Genomic DNA, 17,195 nt, shown 5'->3' with positions numbered 1-17,195 from the left:
GAGTCTCTCTCCTCTGGGGCAGGAGGTGACTGACCGCTGGGTGGTCCAGACTCTTGAACTTTAGAGTCCTCATCCCTACAAGGTCAGAGAGACTTCCTGGATGCTGGGAGAGACAGACCACGGAGGGAGGCATCTTTGGTCTGGGCGCTTCGAGTCAACCTTTCTGGAATGTTACCTGTAGCAGCTGCTTTTCTATCTCCTTGACTCCACTCTAGGAAAACATGATGGCTCTGGACTACAGAGACTATGGAGAATTTAACCAAGGCTCAAACACGTGTTCCTTCCACCCAGTGTCCACACCTTTCCCCAAACACAAGGCAAAGACCCCTCACTCCAGGCCTTTCCCAGAAACCACCACATCAACATATCTCCTCCCAATTACTTGAAGTGAATGAAAACTGAAAGAGAGAGAAACCAGCCCCTGGGTAGGCTGCTTACGGAGTTGGCTGGCCACCGAACTCTTGTCCCCTTAGCTCTCCAGCACATATGGCCTGAGTGTCATAGTGCCCTATCCCCTGCAGGTGGCTGGTTCTAAAGATTCATCCCTCACCCAGGTTCCACATCCATGCTCACAAGATTCCGGACCCTAGAAACATGAAAGGAGCTTCAAGTTTTTCCACGATGCCCTCTCTCTGCACATTGCCTGGTTCGCTCCCCAGATCCTGACTGGGACCCACCCACAAGGCATTTGCTGACTAGTGTAGCATACAGGCAAAAGGGGTGAATCTCTGTTTTGAAGGGAATCTCTCCCCTACTCCTCCCAGGCTGCTTTGGAGACAGGGCTACTATAGCCCCTTGTTTTAAGTACCATCGAGGCTTGTGTGGGCTTGAACAGTTTCCCTTGGCTTCTCTTAGGCTGCAGACTGGACATGACTGACAGGACCTCAAGGGTCAAGGGTGTTCTGAAGACCCCACGTGGGAAAGAAAAAGCACAAGGCCAGGACCCCAGTAGGACACAGTGGCCTTGGCTCTGCAGAACACACATTGGCCAAGTAAGAAGCAGGTGGATCGATGGGACCCAGGTCCCCAAACCCTGCAATGCTGGGCCTGGGTGCAGCTTGTTCTTGGCACTGAAGGGAGTTGGGGGCTGGAGTTTCTGAGGGGGAGGAGAAACCGCAAAGAAAGAAGAAACCCTGAGGCGACAGATAGTGGGACAGCTGCGGACTGAACTTGGTGTTCCTGTCTTCGATGTAGATGTATTAATTTCCATAAATGCTAATCGTCCATCTCTCCAAGAGCTATTACTTAATGTCATCTTCCCTTGGATGTGGTTCAACACAAGTGGAATGGAGCAAGAGGCACCCTCCCCAAACTGGTGGGTCCCTGGCTCCCGCCCCTCTACCAACCAGGTGGCTCAAGTAGTCTGGTTTCTGATGTAACCCTCACGCCTTCGGCAGGTATCCAGACCACCTGCCTTTAAAAACAGGTCTCTTTCACACCAGTAAGCAAAGAAAGTTAGCAACTCCAAAAAAACGCTGAATCACACAGTGAGAGTGAACAGTAAGTGGGGGGATGGGTGAGGAGGGAGATGGAAGCCCGTTGGCAGGCAGCAAGGGGTGCTGGAAGCCTTCTTACTTGGAGCGCCCCAGGGTGCCCCAGGCATGCTGCAGGAGACCCCAGGACAAATGCCAGGAGAAGCAAGTAGGGTACGTCAGACGGGAGGGAGGGCAGGTGGGCAGGTACACCTTGCTGCTGCAGATACTGCAGCAGGCAGCAGTGCAGCAGTGGAGTGCTCCGCATCCTGCAGCAGAAGCAGCAGCAGTAGCTGCAGCAGCAGGTAGGGAAGTGGGGAAGTGCTTAGTGCCAGGGCCTGGGTACAGGGGGGAGAAGCTGAGGGTGAGGGTAAAGGTCTAGAGACAGGGGCAGGGGGAACAAGGTATAGCTGCAACGCGTGTCAAGGTGCCGGGGAGCGCCGCAGAATAGAGACTGCGGTGCAACAGTGGTGGTGGGCATGAAAGGGGGTGGGAGCAGAATGGGTGGGAAGCTGGGTCAAGGCGAGAGGGACACACGGCAGGTAGCAAGGACGAAGGATGCGTCTGTAGGAGCAACAAGGAGGGAGATGAGAGAAGACAGCTACTAGGGGAGCGCAGAGGCCGAGAGAGGATGGGGAAGCAGGGAGGCAAGGGCGAGGCGAGGATGCAGGGTTAGAAGGGGTAGAGACAGGGATTGAAGTTTGGGGCAGGGGTCCGGGTTGTCGGCCGAAAGGTGGGGCAGGATGACAGGGAAGCAGAGAGGGTAGGTTGGGGGCAGGGAGACTGTGGAGAAGGCGATGAGGAGGCTGGAGAGGAGGTGAGAACGGAGGCGGGGGCAGGGATGCGGGGCCAGGGAAGAGGAGATGGAAGGGGACCGCGGTGGCCGCGACAGCGCAGCCTCGCAGGTGCCCGCCGGGGTCTCCCGGCTGCACTCACCTGGGGGCCTCCAGCTCCGGATCCCACGCCCCGTTCCGGATCTTCCTTCCCGCCCTGCCCTTGCGACTTCAGCACCCCCGAATCCCGCTTGCTCCGGCAGGTTCCGCCCGCAGCATCTTTACCTCGTGGGACGCCCGCGGCCACGCCCCTAGCAGCCTATTATTGGCTATGATTCACGCCAGTCACAGTCTCATTGGCAATGGCCTTCGGAGTCCATGCAAATCCTGCAGCTCCCGCCGACGCGTCGATTGGTCCGCGCGCGTAGAGTCAGAATCATTGAACTCTGGCTCTCATTGGCCGCGCTACCTTGACGTAAAAGTGACGCGGGGCGGGTTCTGTGCTGAGTGAGCGGTATCCCTCAGGTCGGGACTCCTCGCGTGGGTGGCGGCGGATTGGGCGACCCCCTGGGCCAGCACTGGATCCACGAGACCTCGGGTTCCGCTGGGCACCGGCAGCCCGATCGCTGGATCCACGGTGCGGGACCTGTTCCGTAGCGTGGATCTCGTGCCCGTCTCCTAGGTAACGCGCCAGCGGTGGACTGAACCAAGTACGGGGGAAGTCAGCGTGTGTTGGGGGCGCGGGTGGCAGCAGAGCCTCGAAGAGGCTTCAGGGTCCCGGGTGGGGCTGCATATGTTATCTCACGGACGATCTGGTGTTTGCAAGGCACCGTACGGGGCACAGGGCCTGACTTGGCTCGCATGGGTTGCGTCCTCTCCCCCTCGTATCATCATTGGTGCATTCCGGTTGCCAGCTGAAGTTCGGCTGCTGGGATTCCTTCGGTTAGTCTACTGACCCTGTGTGCGCAGCCGTCCGGGGCTGAAACCGATGCTGTGAGCTCGCCAGAGCCTTGAAGATGCTCACAGTCTGGTGTACGCGCCTCTATCCCAGCCCTAGGCCGTGCAGCTCTCTTAGGTCCCTGCGGCCCTCGATGCACTGTGAGGCCCTTGGCCCAGTCCAAGTCCAGCCCTCGGGGCGCAGGGCTGACCTCCTCCTCCACTACTCGGAGTTGCAACCCACACTGCTGTCCGGGTTCCCAGTATGTCTCGTCCTGCCTTAGTCAGGGGAGATGCTCTCGCGGCTCACGTGGAAGTTTGCACTGAAAGTGGGCTTTGCGGGTTTAGGGTTTGGGCAAGCTCTCTCTGTTCCCACCCTGGTCTCATTGGCAGCTCAGCCATACAGTTCCCACGCGCCATAATTCTGCCTTGTGTCCCAAATTGCCCTAGCACTGTCTCGTTCTAGTGTTTGTATCTACTTTGGCAAAGACCATGTCTTTAGTTCCATAGCAGAGGGTGACTGAGGTCATGCTAGGCATCCTTTAATCAGACTTACAGGTCAGCGCTCCATCACTAACTCCGCCCCCAGATGGGGTAAATCTCAGGTCTTCATTTCTAGGGACATGGCTTCCCTAAGATTGGCACCACTCTTTCTGGAATTTCAGCCTCTCTGGGGCATCTGACGGTCCTTCAGTGTCGGTCGTGTCCCGTTGCTTCCCCCCACAGTCCCTACCTCAAATGAGTCTTGGTCATGAACGATACCATGCAATGCACCCCTCCGCCTCCCCCTTTCCCCCCCTCACTACAATTTAATGATGTTGTTGGAGACAACATTTCCCTCTGGAATACATCTGGTGTTGGCAAACGTTTATTAAGTAGACCTGCAGAAATGAAGACCCCAAGACTCCATCAAGGCTGTAGCCCTGTCAATTGGAAGCAGGCAGAAAGCAGGCTCCACACTGAAGTGGAGGAGACAGAACTGGCCCTGTCCTTAGGTGTCTCCAGCAGGGCTCTTACTGCCCTCTTCTGGACATCTTGTCTCCCTTGACTTCTCCTGGCTTCCTGAGTGGGCAGAGGACGGTGGCATGGGTGTGGGCTAGTCAGTATTAGCTGTGAACATCTCACCACCTGTGTAGAGTGGGCTGTGCTGACACTGCCTTCCAGTTGTTGGAACAGAACACCTTGAATGTTTTACCGGACTGTGCTCAGGCTTCAGCAGACGCTGGTTCACTTTCTTCCTGTTCACTGTAGGGAGCCTGTAGTACCCCTTTCCTGGATTCGAAGCATGGAGTCTGTCCCATTTTCTTTCTAATGTTTATTCTTCCCAGTGGCCCTGTGATTCTGTTATGGGAGTTTGCAAGGTATGACCCTGGCTCTGGAAACCCCAGTGTGTAGTCATTGTCACCTGAAGTGACTCTCATTGGTCGGAGAGTGTCAAAAATGGCTCTGCAGGCCATGGCCTTCTCCCCATTCCTCTGCCTTGCTAAAAACTATTCCTAAAGCTAGCCTCAAGGTCTATTCTATTACTTGGCAGCTTCCTCCTGAGTCTGACCACCAAAGGTCCAGCTTTCAAAGTATTTGAAGTTCAGCCATTAAAAGCCCCCTTTGGCTCATCTATTTAACATGCCTAATTAAAATTAAACCCCTCATCCTACCACAGAGTTTCCCATTTTTCCTTTATAAACCACCATTTGCCTATGAGCCATGTCTGTCTTCTCTCTATCCAGAGACAGTCCTTTGTCCCTGGGGACAAATAAGCCTCCTCCCTCTCCCTTGTTCCCTTCCCCTTCTCCCTCATCCTCCCATCTCCTTCCTTGCGTCTTCTTCCCTGCTCCCCGTTCCTTTCGGGCACACAGATATCCCTTGTGCTGAGAACATGGTCCTGGGTGTCCTGAGCCATACTGGTCTCTTACACCATCTGTCCTCAGCAAACCACTTAAAGAGACAGATAATAGTGAAACGTGGAGAAAGATTTATTCAGTGGCCACACTGGGAGGAGGAACACGTAAACGGTCCGTCTTAGGAGTACTCACATGACCCTCAGGCATAAAACAGGTCAGAGGGGATGTAGAACTAAGCAGTCCTGGTCAGGACATGGTCCAGACCATCCCGACCCATCCTTGTCTCTGCGCCTAGGCACTGTGTCTAGTCTTTTTCCAGAGGTAAGTTCCTCTCCTGTCTGTCACCAAGGCTTCGACTCTCCCTCCCGCTAGCCTGGAATTCCTGGGGGAAATCTTACTTCTTTAGAGTTACAAAATATCTCTTTAGACCTATCTTCCCTGCCAGAGTGGTCATATTTCTTTCAGTTACTGACAGATTCCCTAATGCTGACTCAGGAAGTTCAGAGTCTCCCACCGGTGCATTAACTGTTTCTGTTGAGGGCAGGGAGGGGGAGGGGGTTCCCTTGGATCCCCAGGATGAACCCAACAGGCAGTAGAGCCAGTTGAGGTCTTTTCAAGGCTTGTGGGGTGGGGGAGCTGGCCTCATGGGGGCCAGGGACTGTGTGAGGGTTTGTGTCAGGAGGGCCTGTCTCTCCAGAATGCTCACCGTGGTCTCAGGTACCGGCTCTTGATGAGCCCATGCCGGTTTGATCTGGAGAGCAGTGAATAGCATCTCTCCAGGAAAAAGAGCAGCCAGGGCTCCCTCCACTGCGGCACCATTTGGTTATGTGATTTTCCTTAAGTTTTCCTGTGGAATGGCTGCCAAGGCCGTGGGAGGGACAGCCTGCTTCCCCTAGGAGCTGGCCAGGGAACAGTCCTCACAAGACAGGCCTCAAGCAGTGCGACCAGCAGAAACACGGGCTGTGAACGCACGTGCGTGCGGGGCTGGACCCAGGGCCATCCGGGAGCCTCTCACCCCAAGTAGGAGGCGGTCCTGGGCTGAGGGCTGGCCACCTCTTGAACTAGTGAGTAACTCTTCATTCTCCCCGTGGCTGGCATCACTAGATGCCATCAGTTCTTTTCCCAGTTCTGAGACGCCAGCACGTCTCACTGTTGACATCAAGGTGTGGGCAGAGCGGGCCCTGGGAGTGGGGTGGGGGAAGCCGAGGATGTCATTTCTAGCTCGTGGAGGCACCTGTATTCCTTGGTAATGGCTTTTCTTCCCTCAAGAGACCGTGGCCCGTGCTGTGGTCCTCTGCTCTTTCCGAGTCTTCTTACCTTTCTCTCACAGGGACGTGTGTACGCACCAGGCTCTCTGGATGGCCCCACACGTCCTCCTCGGTCCTGTGCAGAATCCTGTCTGACATGAAAAGTTCCCAGGCACCGAGGACTGGAACTCGAATGCTCGAGACTGCTATGGCTGAATCTGCCAGGAGATCTGACTCAGGGAAAGCAGGCCATCCTGTTAACCTGTCACGTCTGCGAGGAGGCGGGTGGCTTTGAACCACTGAGGGGTTGCCTGGTTTGTAGGTGTGTTCCAGGAGAGAGTGGGACATAGCCAGGGGACTTGAGGTGGGGCTGGGGGTGGCGGGGCTGACAGTCTTGACTTTTTCTTTCCTCACGAACTTTGTGAGGATGGAGGGATGATTCCCGAGAATGGCCCCCTCTCGTCCCATGTTTAGATCTTCATGAGGATCCTGACAGACTTTAGTGTATGTGATTTCTGCCTGTCCATGTTCACTGTATCAGAAGTCAGAACCCAGAAGCGTCAAAACACTAGTTAACTTTAAAATGCCACCGGTAAACCTGATTACGCGATAACAACAACAACAGCAACAACAACAAAAAACCCCTTTGCAATCGCTCTGTGTTTGTGGCAATGTTTTCACGGGCTCCACAGAAGACGGTTTGTTCTGTGGACCTATGCACTTCCTTTGTCTGCTGTCTTGCTTGGTTGAAACCTTCGTGGGAAATCCAGCCCCACTGGGTAAGAGGAGGGCCCAATGGTGAGTGTTCTCAGGTGGTACCCTCCCATTGCTAGCAGACGTTTTTGTTTCAAGACAGGGTCCCTTTATGTAGCTCTGGCTAGCCTGGACTAGCTATAGCCTAGGCTGGCCTTGAACTTGCCCTAATCCTCCTGCTGTCTCCCGGCTGCTGGCATTACAGGTGTGTGTGGCTATGCCTGGCTGGCATTACAGGTGTGTGTGTGTGTGTGTGGCTATGCCTGGCTCACGTGGTACAGGGCGTGTGCATGCTAGGCAAGCGCTGTATGGACGGCTTCTCACAGTTTGTTTTACCGTGGAGTCTGTCCACCGATTGGCTTCTTATACACCAGCTCTTGCCTCAGGGTTTTGAACTGTTGCAGTCACCGGGTATCGGTCACTTGGAATGTTCTGGTGCTGGAGTCTCACCGGCTGTCCGTGAATTTACGGACATAAGCATACACTCCTGTCCATCCTGTCCCGCTCTCAGGGCAGGTCCTGAGGTAGGAGCCAGCCAGGTTGGAGGTGGAGGGTACAGATGTTTCCAACACAAATCTGTGAACTCTCCTTATGTGGATGTGGTGGGAAGTGCCAAGACAACACTGCAGGAGAGAGGTGAGCAGGCGGTGGAGAGATGGGAGAGGAAGAGAAGCCGAACGATTTGTGTGCTGTGGAGAGAGGCAGGTCTGGAGCTGCAAAGGCGGGGAACGGTGAATTACTCCGTCCATCAGCAGAGCCGGTAACAAACGCCAAGTGCCAGTGTGTCAATGCCTTCTTTCTCTGAGAAAATCCAATCCCTGTGGAGTCACTGTGGCTCCCACAGCTGTGTCCTGGCCCAGGACGGAGAGCAGGACCTGCAGAGTAGAGCCCACGGCCGACTGGCACGTCCCGCCGTGTGCTTCCTTCCCATCGTTGGCCTGTCTGCTCATCTTGTCATTTTTGGTGGGTGTTCAACCACAAGACTGATGAATCAGTCTTTCTGTGCTGTGCTTGACTTCGGCCAGTGGTCTATTCCCTTCGGAATCTACCTTTCATGAGAAGATTGCACTATGGATGGGGGACGTGATGCGGCTGGGACGGCGAGCAAGTCTGTCATGGAGAGACAGGAGAGAGACAAGCAGACCAGTTTATGTGTTACGAGGACAGGCGGAACTGGAGACTCGAGGGTGACGAGGGACAACAGCCTGACCTGAGTAGCCCATGCTGCCACCTGGCCCTGGCGAAGGCCCCACCCAGCCCGTGCTGCTCCTGAGGGCCTTGTCTGGGTCCATAACCCTGCAGCAGCAGGGGTCTGTGTCAACGTCCATACCCATGTACCACCATTTGGATGGCCCTGCTCTGGGCTGTCACCTGGGGCCACCTAGACATTCCAGAATGTAGCAGAGCTGGCCTCACTGTTCACTAGCTGCAGTACCTCACCAGGGCTGGCAGAAGCCAGAGGCCTCAGACTGGACCAGTGACTCACTACAATGTATAAGTGAAGCCGTTTGGACCAAAGGATACACCATGGGACCCAATGCACGCAGCTGCTGTGGGGAGCCTGCAAGGGCAGAGGGCAGACATGGGGGGAGGGGGAGATGAGAGGGATTGGGGCTCGCGATGTGAAATTCACAAAAAAAAAAAAAAGCAATAAAAAAGCAAAAAGAAAGAAAATCTTTGTTTCGCTCTTTTTCCTCAAGGCGACTGGGTCACTTTGCTGTGCTTGAGAAGGTGTCAGCTGAAGCCAGGGCTGCCTCAGACATTTCTTCACTGAATGGGAAAGCAGGCTGGGCTGGGCAGGCAGCGGCTGTAGCAGGCTTTCCCCTGGAATGCTCGGCAGCCCGTGGCTTGTGGCAGACGTGGAAATGCTTTACCTTGAGTTTCTTTCCCATCATGGTCTTGTCTTACGTGCCCAGCAGACCAGATGTGAGGACCCTCCCTGGTGCCGCTGCAACTTCCGCTGTGTGGCGACAGACAGGGACCCACAGAGCTTTCAAGGCTGCTCACTGTGAACTGTGCCCCACCAGCACAGGTGTCACCAGGGTGGAAACGCTGAGAGCAGTGGAGGTGTTAGGGAACGGCCACTCTTAAGAGGCTGCACCCATAGCTCTTTTCCCGCTTGGCATCCCGGCTCCTAGAATTGGCCTCTTGTCGCCATCTGTCAGCGGAAGTGGCAGCTCAAGATGGTGGTGACCCTGTCTGGCCGGGCTGACAAGTCTTGCCTTCATTTCACCACAGATGGTGCAGGGAGTCCCGGAGACCCACGTGAGGTTGGACAGGCAGCATGGATGACTGGCACAGAGCCTTCACCCAGAACACACTGGTCCCTCCCCACCCGCAGAGAGCGCGGCAGTTTGGGAAGGAGTCCACAGCATTCCAGTGCGTCCTGAAGTGGCTTGACGGGCCACTCATTAAGCAGGTAATGGGATTTCCATTGATTGTCAAATGCTGTCGTCGGAGAAGAGGCTTCTAACACTGGTTCCCACTTACCTCCTAGAGTCTGATTGCTGTACCTGCCAGTTACCTTAGGCTTGGCGGTACTCAGGTGACGGTGAACCAGGGATTCGGCCACTTGGTCAGCATTTCTACCCACAGTGCCACAGTGTGGAATCACAGGTGGTGTGACTCCCAGGTTGTTCTGAGCCAAGGTGTAGCAGGATGCCCCATGTGGCCCTTCTCTGTTCACCAGGGTGGCCATGCACATACACACGCAGTCGGGAGATTATGGCTCCAGGTATCTTGGCAGTTTTGTTCACGAACTGTGGAAGCCCTTGTGCTTGGATGTCCCCAGCCGTTTGAACCCCAAGGCCTCTGCACTGATCTGCATTCCTTTCCAGGAAGCCTGAGTGAGGTAGTGAGACCGTGCAGCCACTCAAAGAGCATTTGTGTGGACTACGTCTTTCTGAAGCCCACTGGCCTGCAGGGACGTCCAAGTGGCGTTCACCTGCCAGTGCACGCACATGCGCTGTTTCTCTCAGACTTCGGTTGGCAAGCCCGTTCGCTGTCTGCCACTGATGTTGTAGGATTCACGCACATTCAGTTTACTAGCTGTCAACAGCCTTCGGTCACAGGCCCTCTGATGGAGCGCCTCCTGGTGCTTGTTACAGGCTTAGGTACTGAGGTGTTTGCTTTGCCATAGCTGTACCTCTTAGCTGTTCATGCTGAAGACTCACCCTCAGCCCTGGGAGGGGGCTGCAGGATCACCCCCATTTCACAGAAGCTGACAGAACCTGCTTGGGGCCACCTTTTTTCCCTCGCCTGCTGCCTACCTGGGCTGGCTCTGGCTGCCCTCCCTGGGAGCTCACGAGGCCACTGGCAGCCTTCTCTCTCCTAGGGACTTCATGAGGACAGGTCCCCTCCCCATCTTTTTGTTTGTTTGTTTTAAAATAATTTACAGAGTTTGAAATTTGCAGGGAACACAGATGGTGAAGTATGAACAATGTCCTGTCTCAGACACCACCAGGATTGTCTGCCTCTTGTGCAACCCTGCACAGATTCTAAGCAACACAATAAACATACCTACACATATCTTATTACTTATACATTAGTCTTAAGGATTTATTATATATGTATGCGTGTCTATATGAGTTTATGTGTACCATTTGTGTGCAGTGCCTGTGGAGGCAAGCGGACGGTCAGATCTAGAAGTAGAGTTAGGGGCAGTTGGGAGCCACCTGCTTGGGTGCTGGGCCTCTGTAAGACAGCAGGTGCTCCTAACTATCTCTCTGGCTTCTGTTGTTGTTGTTGTTGTTGAGACAGGGTCTTACTGTGTAGCCCAGAGTGGCTTCAAACATCTGATCTCTTGCCTCAGGTTCCTGAGTGTTGAGACACAGGTGCATGCCACCACACCTGGCTCATTTTATTCCTCTAACTGATGACACATGCACATGCACACTCACATGCACACATACACACACACATTCACAATACACTCACATGCACACACATGCACACAAACATACATGCACATACACGTAAACATGCACACATGTACACACATACACACATTCGGACATACACATATACATGGCACACTCACATGCACACACACATACACATATACTCACATGCACACACATGCACACACATGCACACACGCATACATATACTCACATGCACACAAACATGCATGCACATACATATACATGTAAACATGCACACATGTACACACATATGCACATACTCACACATGCACACACACATACATATACTCACATGCGCACACACACATTTGTTCTGTACCTTGCTTTAGAAACATGTCTTAAAGATGTTATATGAGGGATTTTTTTTACTTTTTTATTTTGAGACAGTCTCACCATGTAGCCCCGGCTGGCCCGTTTCTTACTCTGTAGACCATGTCAGGGGGTCTCCAGACGCCAGAGGTTCAATGTTACACAAAATGAGAACACAGGAATTTAGGGAAAAATAGAGCACTCCTCTCTAGGCCCGAGACGCTTAGCTCTCTTACCCCAGGGCCTGGCGTCATGCTGCACCCTCTACCCGGCTTCCCGTCCCCAGGTCCCCATGCCCTCATGATCTGTGTTCCTCTTAGTTCCCAGTCCGGTTGCTGTTTTCCAGGAGCCCCTTCCCTGATTGGCCTTACTGTTTTCCTTCCCGGAAACCCTTCCATGGGTACTTTCTTCGTTCTTGTGTCATCAGTGCCCAGAACTGCGCCTGGCACGGACAGAGTAGAAACAGAGCAGACAGCAAGGGAAGGTTTGTTGAGTGAAAGAGAGAAAGGCACAGGACCCTCACCGACGAACTGGACATCACAACAGGAGCTGGGCCGGAAAGGCTTTGGTTCCCAGCTCGAGGACACAGTCTGTCCCACGCCAGAGGACCCATTTTCTTGTACTAACACCCCAGAATAATTCTGACTGGCTGACTTAACTCCTGCTCAGGACAACTTAAGCTGGCTGCAGGAGATGAAGAAATCCATCCCGGAAGGCTTAAGCCAGATCAGGTTCACTAAAGCAACAGATGCGCTGGCAGCGGCAGCTTCACGGAGTGTGGTTTGGGCCAGGGTCTCGTGTGAGATAGCCTCGGCTCAGGCCCTTCGGCTCTTGGTTCCGTATGCTAACGGGATGGCTCCCGGCAGGCCCAGGCCCGTGTCTGGCAGACACAGCCTGGCCTCTGATTCCCTAATGCCTTCGGCCTTGTGTAAAGTTCGTGTTGTCTGAGGGCATTTCGGGGTTCTGATTGGCCAGTGCGGGCCCAGGATCATGATTTATATCTCTGCGGAGGGAGGCTGTTGCCAAAAGGATGTTGACTCGCCAGCAGCTGAATGTGGGGTAGATTCTGAGGGCCCAGTAGTGGCTCTGGGGTGACTGTTCAGGGCTCCCCCTCTGGTGTCTCCTAGGGGATCCTAGACATGCTGTCCGAGCTTGAATGCCACCTGCGAGTGTCTCTCTTCGACGTCACCTACAAACATTTCTTCGGGAGGACGTGGAAAACCACAGTGAAGCCCACCAATCAGCTCTCTAAGCAGCCACCCAGGATCCTCTTCAATGAGGTAGGTGGGTTCCGTCAGCCCAGCCCAGGCAGCGGGGGTGGGGTGGGGTGGGGCGGCTCAGCACACACATCTCAGACACCGCCTGGAGCAGCAGGTCTGCCATGGCAAAGCTCGTCTTAGTGGCGGGACACTGTTTCCAAACAGCACCTTGCGTGGAAGCCAGATTTCCAGCCAGGTGAACACGCTTAGCGTGGTTTTTCAGGGATGTGGGACTTAGGCCCTCTGCCTTCAGGGAGCCTCTGGGGTCTTGGAGTAGTGAAGTTACTGATGTCATCTGATGTTGTGTTAGCTTTCATGTCCCTAACAAAAATACCCTGGGAATAATGGCAGAACGGGGACTTTTCAGTTCACAGACCTTGGCTCTGCTGACCCAGGTCCAGTGGTGAGGCAGTGCGCTGTGGTAGGGGCGCGTGGCCTCTTCAACTCTTAAAGAACCCAGTGTCACAGCTGTCCACCCAGCTCGCCACCACCACAGCAGCCCCCAGGTCCCCTCCCCCTCACGCTCGCCTGCTTGCTTGTTCATCCTGGTGCTCTGCTCCTTCTCATCCGATCAGCCCTGGCCTCTCACAGGCCGTTCATCCTCCACAGCCCTCATGGCGAAAAGGAGGCGGAGAGAGAACTCCTATCCCCATGGGCTCCCTCTCCCTGTCCCTTTTCATCTGGACTCTTTAGTCCGTGGGACAGCATCACCTACATCACCAAGTGGGCCACCTCACTGTAGCGAGGTCCCGTCAGAGGCGCCCAGGGCTGTGCCTTGCTGGTCTACGTGTTTCTGACTCCACGGAGACGACGGTCAGGAGTGACTGTCACAGGTGGCAAAACTAAGACTCAGGAAAATGGCTCCGTATGCGAAGTTCGGCCAAGCGAGGACTCAGACCAGTGCTTCTGCCCTCAGGCTTGGCTGTAGCGGGGCCCTGGTTGGGTCGGTGTTCCCCGGGAGCCTCTTGGCTGCCTTCAGCTCAGGTTAGCTCCTAGGTAGGTGCTGGGGAGAGAACGCCCCCATTCTACTGGGGTGACCGAGGGAGCAAGACACAGGCTGTGGGCTGTGAACGTCCTCAGAAGAGGCAGAAGGCTTGGAATCCTGCTTCTGGCAGGGCTGTGGAGGACGGCCTGTGAGAGGCCAGGGCTGAGGATGGGAAGGAGCTGCTTCCTCTCTAGCAGGTGAAGTGACCGGGTGAGGCTGAGGAGCCCTGGTTTCCTGACAGTTGGTACCACAGTCGATGGTGGAGGCGACCGTGGTGGTCTAGAACTGCTATGCTGGCTCCCATTCCCCCATGGCCGCCTCGTCATAACCAGGTTGAGCCTGGCTGCGAATGTGGCGCTCTCTGACCTTGGCATCACCCAGCAGCATGGTTTTGTGTTCCTTGGCGTGGCTCGTCCTGAGGCCGTCCAGAACAACACGGGCAGTCGAGGGAGAGAATGGCCCCAGGGGTCAGAAAACTAAAGTCTTGGCAAAAAATCTGTGTCATGGGAACTGAAGTGATCCGTGTCTGACATGATGTTATCCAATGCTTGGAAAACGCTGCCCGGCCAGCGTGTCAGCAACAGCAGATGTCCATGTTGTAAATCTTGTCATGGCTCTGTGTGACCCCACGAGATGTGACCCCCCCCACGAGGACCCTCTCAGCACAGGCAGGGCGTGGCCTTGCGCTTTTGGCCCTGCAAAGCTTTGCCCTCTGTCTCTTGGCCATACTACAGCAGGCAGGGGATGGTGCTGTCCCCCTGATGCCCTTGGCATTAGCCCTGGAGGCACGGATGGGCTCTTTTGATTTTCTCTTCCTCCCGTGTGCAGGGGCCCAGGGAAACCTTGTGTTGTGACGAGTTTCTGTGATGAATGGTGCTGGTGGCCACGATAACATGGCTCCTGTGGGGAGGGCTTCCTCCTCCTCTGTGGAGAGCAGCAACCCTGAGTCCTCTGCTTTTAAAGGGGAGGAAGCAGGTGCAGGGAGAAAGGAGTCTCTCCCCTTGGCCACCAGGATGGCCAGCCCTCGCCCGTGAGGTACTTGTGCATATCAGTGCTCTGGGCCAGCAACCTTCTCTGGAGCCAGCACAGAGGTACTTGGTCTCTAGAGTGCCTGTTACACCCCTCCTCTCCCCCTCCCTCCTGTCCCCTCGCTTAGCTCTCTATTTAGAGATGAGTCGGAAAAGCCCTATTGCACACGTGTTCCCGTGCCCACTGGCAATCCTGACTCAGACCAGCAAGGTCTGTCAAGAAGCAGGGCCTCCCATCACCAATCCTGGGGGTGCAGAGGGGTGACCCCTATAGAATACCCAGTGGTTGTGTGAGAGAGACAGTTCTCAGGACTGATACTGCTTCTGTCCTTGGCTCAGGTGTGACATTGTATCACCCTGGGCTTCCGTTGTCCCAGAAACTCAGAGACACTTAGATTTCACTGCCCCCTGGTGGCCAGGAGCCGTCCTGAGCCCGGACACGCCTTTGCCCAGGAAACCCGAGGCTCCTGGGCTCAGGTTACCCACGCTGGTGGGAGCCACACTGCTCAGCCAGCTCAGCCAGGCTGCAGCCTTGATTTGTCTTCGGTTTAGGCTGTGTGTTGGGAGGGAAGGAAGAGAGTGTGGTCCTGAAATGGAAACTTTGTTGCCTCAGTGTGTGGCAGCCGGTGGTTCTGAAATGGAAACTACTGGTGAAGCTCTCTCAGCTCGCTGCTATGTTCCCTGCAGGCAGCAGAGGCCAGTGGTGACTCAGCCATGATGGCCTGGCAGCTGGCATTACCTCTGCTGCCTCCTGACACCAGCACAGACACAGAGATTGCGGTTCCGTTAAGTGAAGGGAAGTTCCCTTTGCTCTGCGTGGTGCGTGTCTCCATGTGTTGCACGAGGTTGAAATGCCTGGGTTGGTACTTAGTGCCACCCTTGTGATTGCCGGCTGACTATTTGCTCTGGATACACGCGTGTGGCTAAGATGCAGTTCATTTTCATGGGTGACTCAGTGGTGCTTTCCTGGGATCCCCATCAGCAGTGGCCGGGGCAGATCTGCTGTGAGGTGGGGAGCTCCCAGCAGCAGGGGGCTGTACTCGGGGTGACTGTGGCTGTGTGGTCTCTGTGTGGGTAGTAGATTGACCAGGCAGGCTCTGATGCATTGGGCAGGCTCTGTATGTGACTGACTTGTGTGGTGAGGTGGTGGGGTGAGCTAGAGACGCCATCTGAGAACCGCAGTCAGCTCTACCCCCAGAAAAGACAGCCTTGGTAAACAGTGACTCTGCAGGTCTCTGGTCCTGGTCCCCTCCATTCTGCTCTCTGAGATCTTCCCCGGTGGTGAGGAATCACCTTTCACTTCTTTTTTTAATAATTCATTCAACCTCCAGAAAATACGTTTCCAAAAGAAATCCTGGCGGCCGCAGTAAAGCACAGGTTCCACATTTCTTCTAAGGTGGGCATGGTTCTCCTCAGCAGACTCTCTCGGCTCTCCGTAGGCAATCCCACCCAGAGTGGGGACTCTCTGCCTGGTGCTGAGACAGTGGTGGGGTGACCCCCTGCCCTTCACAGAGACATTTCCAGATCCGGTGCAGCGAGCATGGAGTCCTGATGACTCTCACTCCTCAGAGTAACAGGAGCGGTTCGCCAGAGTCACCGTGCATGAAAGGGTGCTGCCCCGAGAGCCCCGAGGCAGCTAGTGAGGGACAGCACACACAGTTCTGAGAGAGCTGTTCCCACAGAGGGCGACCCCTGCTCAGCCGCTGACGTATACCTGCCGGAGGAGGGCTGTGATTCCCCCAGGTCGGAAGCTCCCGCTCCTAGGATGAGCCTAAAGTGGGGCCAGACAGAAGCAGTGTCACTTGTTGCCGAGGCTGGGTTTTCCCTTTACGGGAGCAAACCCCAGTCGCTTGGGAACCCCGGGTGGGTGGGGTGGGGGTGGGGTGGGGGTGCCTTGCTTTGGGCTGCTGGGGTTCAGTCACCTGCTGTTGTAAGTTAGCCAAGGATTTGCTGTCCAGTTGAAGCGAGAGCCGGCTTTGGGCCTAAGTGCCGGGTACGTTGTGCCAAAGCCTGAGTTTCAGGACAGTCGCTCGGCTGTGTGACCTGGAAGTCATCCACACACCGTGCAGGGATGTGCGTGTTGAGGGTGAGCCACGTGGTTTCCAGCAGGTGCCCAGGAAGCAGGAGGCTGGAGGCATTCACTGGGTGGGTGACATGTGAGCGCCCACTGCACCCCAGGCTGCATGGGAGCGGAACAGAGAGACAGATAAAGTCCTGTGCAGTCTTCCAGCCAGGGTTCAAGCTCCCGTCGTTCCCCCAGGCCTCAGAACCACTCACATTGTGGGCTGGGCAGTTCTCTAGTGAGACAGTCTGGGCCCTGCCATACCCTGTTATACCTTCCTGGTGTCCAGCTTTGAAACAGAGCCTTGGGAATGTCTTAGGGGAGGGTGTGGTTCATAGAGTTGGCCCAGCTTGGGGTGGTCAGCGTTGATGGCCATTGGCCAGAAAACCCGAGCCCAGGTGAGGCCCATGGAAGCTTCAGGAGTGGTTTGTGGATTGCTTTCCTCAAGGTCTTGCATTAAAGGCTTGTTGTTGTGAGGGTATGGGGTGTGCCTGTGTGTGTGTGTGTGTGTGTGTGTGTGTGTGTGTGTGTCTCCGGGCAGGTGTAGGTGAGGGTGGGTGGGGGCTGTCCTGTCCTGCCCCATCTCTCTCCCCACTTACCTTCTGGT

At 55.2% G+C, this 17,195-nt stretch overlaps 2 protein-coding genes across 3 annotated transcripts in view; one reads left to right on the top strand and one right to left on the bottom strand.

Moving 5' to 3' along the window:
• The window catches only part of Kcnab2 (potassium voltage-gated channel subfamily A regulatory beta subunit 2), an 88,564-nt gene extending 85,726 nt beyond the window's left edge, over window positions 1–2,838 (bottom strand). Inside the window, exon 1 of one of the 2 annotated variants that reach the window (XM_032893749.1) lies at window positions 2,409–2,838. The gene's annotated coding sequence lies outside the window, so the exon portion shown is untranslated. The remainder of the gene's footprint in view (window positions 1–2,408) is intronic. The other variant, XM_032893768.1, reaches the window with a different exon arrangement.
• LOC116892197 (nephrocystin-4-like) overlaps window positions 2,821–17,195 on the top strand; it is a 39,619-nt gene continuing 25,244 nt past the window's right edge. Inside the window, exons 1-3 of the mRNA XM_032893736.1 lie at window positions 2,821–2,927; window positions 9,261–9,441; window positions 12,382–12,534. Coding sequence (XP_032749627.1) covers window positions 9,307–9,441; window positions 12,382–12,534 — 288 coding nt within the window. The 5' untranslated portion in view covers window positions 2,821–2,927; window positions 9,261–9,306. The remainder of the gene's footprint in view (window positions 2,928–9,260; window positions 9,442–12,381; window positions 12,535–17,195) is intronic.

Source organism: Rattus rattus, chromosome 1 (assembly GCF_011064425.1).
Source record: "Rattus rattus isolate New Zealand chromosome 1, Rrattus_CSIRO_v1, whole genome shotgun sequence".
Lineage (NCBI taxonomy): Eukaryota > Metazoa > Chordata > Mammalia > Rodentia > Muridae > Rattus > Rattus rattus.
This window is presented reverse-complemented; position numbering and strand designations above follow the sequence as displayed.